The following is a 4,509-nucleotide window of genomic DNA, read 5'->3' as shown; positions in this document are numbered from 1 at the left end:
CTCCTTCACGCCTCTCCATCTATCATCCTACCTCTGCAGCTTACCAGGAGAGTTATCTATAATGGCAGGCTCCATTTCCCCATTTCTCACTCAACACAGTTCAATATAGCTTCTGCTCCTATTATCATGTCATTTGCTTAGACCACCAGGGAATTCCATATTTCTAAATCCCATAGAAATTTTCAGGCTTCATCTTTTTGGCCTCTCAGCACCATCTGACACAGTTGACTATTCTCTCTTCCTTTAAAACCTGCTTCTCTTGGCTTCTGTGACATCACGTGCTGGTTTTCTTCCTAGTTCTCTGGCTGTTTCTCTCATCTCTGCAGGATTATCCTTTACTTGGCTGTTAAATGTCAGACTTCCAGGCTTAGTTCCTGGCTTTTTAATCTCATTAAATGTCCTGCTTCTTGGTCATTCCAATGCCTGGTTTCAGTTACAATCTAAATACACAGTTATCATAATCTTGTATCTCTAGCTCAGATCTTTCCTCTGGTATCTGTCCCAGGTATCCAACTGCCTAGTTGGAAATCTCAAAGGAACCTCAAATAGTATAAGTCTAAACTTAACTAAGATCATAAAGTCATCATCTGTCTCCCCAAAATGTTGCTCTTCCAGTTTACCATCCAATGATCCCACCATCAAGCTGGGATCCCACTATCATTGAATGAAAAACTAGAAGAAACCAGAAATCATTCTTGATACTTTCATTTCCCTTGGCCCCCACATCAAATCTATCATCAATTCCTCTCAGTTTTGTCTCCCAAGTATATCTTGAATTCAATCACTTTCTCTCTTCACCCTCATCCAAGTCACCATCATCTGACCCAGACTATTAAAACATTCCTGGCTGGCCTCTGTGCATCCACTTTTGGCAGTCCCTTCCTATTCTGCCCCATTCCACTCTCCATACCAGAATTAGAATAATTTTTTGAATGAATTCTCATTATTTTAGAATAAAGATTAAAATCCTTTCCTTGGACTAAAAGACATGTATGGTCTAGCCCTTACATCACCCTCTCTTCAGCCTCATCTTGTGCCATGCTGGCCTTTTTGTTCCAGGGTCTCTCCACATGCTGTTCCGGTCTGGAATACTCTTCCGTCCCTTTTTTGACTAGTTATTTCCCAGTCTTCCTTTAGATCACAGCTCAGTAGTCTTTTCTGATATCCATAATTAGGTCAAATCCATCTATTTTAATATGCTCTTTTGGAGTATAGGACTTACTTAACACAGTTGAAATTTCACATGTGTGTGATTACTAATATCTATCTCCCCTATTGGACTTTAAGCTCTGTAAGAAAAACAATTAGGTTTTGCTTACTACTATATCCTATTACTTAGTGCAATATCTGATACACAGTTTGTCCTCAATAAATATAGACTATTAATGAATGGGGTAGAGGGAAGAGAGAAGGAAGCAGAATTATTTGACTCATATATCTAAATGCCTCTAACTCCTACATGTTTTCTGCTCTGAAGCAGAGTACTTTTACCATGGTTCTTTTTACACAACTCAAATGGCACACTGCCTAAATGAATCTTTGTGACCTATCATGGAACCTCAGTTTCAAAATCAAGTTTATGTCAAAGGTATACTTGTCCCTAAGTAAATGATATATACTATTCCTGGCATACAATGCTACAATACAGTTTTACCTTCTTTGTTCTTATAAGCTTGTGGTCCCTAAATTCAGTTAACTGGGCCCGGAGTGTCAAATCACTATTGACGAGGAATGCCTCCCGACACTGCTGGTAAAAATCTTGAAAAGAAAGTCCTGGTGAGTTCAAAAGGAGATATAAACATAAGTCAGCGTTTAACACATGACCCCATGTATCAATACCTGTACCAAAGGACACAGAACAAAAGTGCTGTTGGCAGGTTATGCCGCAGCAGTCAATAAGCATTGATAAAGAAAAAAGGGAAGTACCTCTGGAAGAAGCAAAATCAGAGAATATTTAGGCATATACATTATGGCTTATAGCTTTTAAAGAGAGCTGACTGGTGAAACTAGTCAGCTGTGATCAAGTGTAATATAACCCCTGTAGGAAGTTTTAAAAAGTTAACCTTTATTTTATTTATTTATTTTTAGAGATGGGATCTCATTATGTTGCTAGAGTGCAGTGGCTAGTCACAGGTGCAATTGTAGCATACTACGGCCTTGAACTCCTGGGCTCAAGTGATCCTCTTGCCTCAGCCTCCTGAGTAGCTAGGACTATAGGCTGTGTGCCACTGTACCCAGCTTAAAGTTGACTCTTAAAGAAAGAACTAGTAAGTCATGAGAATGGAATAACTACTAAAATGTTTGTTTAAATTAACACATTATTTTTGCCAAAGGGGAAGAAAATCTCCTAAGATGCCCAGTATATGAAACATATGTAACTGGCAGACACACATCCACAGTTAGCACAGAGAATTGTAAAAGTAAGCTTGGTTTGTCTTTTGTGTTGGCAGGGCTGCTTGGAAATTTGCTATGTGGCAGACATACCCATCACAGAGTGATTACTGATTCACTGCTGTGAAAAACTGTAGTGTTATCATTAGATTCCAGAAAAAAGGATTTATGGGGTAAAACAAAAGTTATACAACTTAATATCATAAATATTGGATACCAATGTAAGAAGGGTTATCCTGGTTATCCAGCTGATACTTTATTAGTAGCCTGAAAATTCCCCTAAGGAAAAAAACAAAAAACAAACAAATTTAAATCCAGAATGTTAACATCAAAAGACAACAGCTAGTAATAAAATACACAGAGAAAATGCTAAATACTTGGCCTGTCTGCATTATCTTCCATTCTTTTCTGCAAGGAATATCATATCCTTGTCTACTTACACAGAAAAAGCTTTTTTACTTCCTTTTAAGAAAAATCTAAAAGTATCTTTGGTTTTAGATGTTTACAATGTTTCCAATTTTAGATTATTAAAAATAATCTTGCATTAAATAAAAGTATATATATTTTTTCATATTTTGAATTGTTTCCACAGGAGAGTGAACCAATTGGAACTGTGGGATTGGAAGTAGTGTTACACTAAGATTCCCAGGAGTACTTAGGTATGTCAAAAATTTTAAATCTTTGCATTTTCATTTTTACAATGATCTAGGAAAACAATTATTATAATCAGCTAAATGACTACAGAGATGCTTAAGAGCATGAGCTTTGGAGCTGGGCAGATTAGCATCAAAATCTTTGTGCCATTAACTATCCACCTTAGTTATGAGGATCAAATGACCTATTGCATGTCTTAGGACTTAGTGTTTGAATCACAATGTTCAATATGTAATTAAAAACAACCACAACATTTAAGTACAATCCACCAAATTCTGCCTTTTCTCCATGATGAGCACTTAGATGCTCCTATTGAGAAATATCAAAATGTATTAAGAAAAAAATGTTGGTACTCCTGCTTTATTATTGGGCAATTTGACAGACTACTACTGAGTACTCTGCCTACTGCACAATACAGTACTGGCAACTATTATTACTACCATTTCTCTTAACCCTTCAAGCTAAGTAGGGACCTTAGTATCACTATGAAAACCTAGTAGTGCATATATAATATTAAAATGTATAGAGTTTTTTTTAAAGAAGAAATACAGTTTTAATCCTTACCTTGCGTTAGGGGTAAGGCTTCGTAAGACATGAGTCAAGGAACTAAGTGGTAGGGATCCAGCCTGTTTAACCAGAAGAGAATTTTCATAGGAGGTTTCTTCAGTATAAGGACTATATGTAGTAGTTTCATACCAGAGCCAGTTGTAAAGACTTTGCTTTGCATGATCCCACACTAGAGCAGATGATCAAAAAAACACCAAGAATTACAAATTATTTTCATATTGTCATGTTACTAAATTTCATTCTAAGAAGGAATGAGAAAGCATTAAATAAAAATGAATCCTAAAATTTTTCACTTTTGCTACCTCTCCATCCAAATCAGTAACTCACAATCTAATTTCATTGTGTACCACATCTGAATCTTTATTTGTACATTAAATATAAATTAAAATATCTTAGCACTATCAAGGTATCCTTTAAAAAAAATTTAATAATTTTAACATTTTGTTCTACAAGATTATCACAAAGTCTGAATTAAGTTCATAAATTAAATGTTCCAATACCACAAGAGGAGAAAACCCAAAAATAATAGTTGGGTCTTCTCTCCCTCATGTAACTTTAGGTATAAAACAGACTCCTTTAGTATCTGAAATTTTATTTCCAAAAATTATGTTCTAAATCAGATTGGTACACATTTTGGCAACCTGTGCTTTTAAACATGTAACAGGGAGGCCAGGCGCTGTGGCTCACACCTGTAATCCTAACACTTTGGGAGGCCGAGGTGGGAGGATTGCTTGAGGTCAGGAGTTCAAGACCAGCCCGAGCAAGAGTGAGACCCCATCTCTACTAAAAATAGAAAAAATTAGCCAGGCATGGTGGTATGTGCCTGTAATCCCAGCTAATCAGGAGGCTAGGCCCAGGAGTTTGAGGTTGCTGTGAGCTAGGCTGATGTCACGGCAC

At 36.7% G+C, this 4,509-nt stretch overlaps 1 protein-coding gene across 1 annotated transcript in view; it reads right to left on the bottom strand.

The window, feature by feature from the left end:
* ORC2 (origin recognition complex, subunit 2) overlaps positions 1-4,509 on the bottom strand; it is a 52,594-nt gene that overhangs the window by 2,100 nt on the left and 45,985 nt on the right. The window contains exons 12-14 of the mRNA XM_012655150.1: positions 3,610-3,781; positions 2,609-2,670; positions 1,655-1,773 (exon numbers count right to left, since the gene is read on the bottom strand). Coding sequence (XP_012510604.1) covers positions 1,655-1,773; positions 2,609-2,670; positions 3,610-3,781 — 353 coding nt within the window. The remainder of the gene's footprint in view (positions 1-1,654; positions 1,774-2,608; positions 2,671-3,609; positions 3,782-4,509) is intronic.

Source organism: Propithecus coquereli, unplaced genomic scaffold, assembly GCF_000956105.1.
Source record: "Propithecus coquereli isolate 6110/MARCELLA unplaced genomic scaffold, Pcoq_1.0 Scaffold113, whole genome shotgun sequence".
NCBI lineage: Eukaryota > Metazoa > Chordata > Mammalia > Primates > Indriidae > Propithecus > Propithecus coquereli.
Note: the sequence above shows the minus strand (reverse complement) of the source record. Positions and strands in the feature narration are given on the sequence as shown.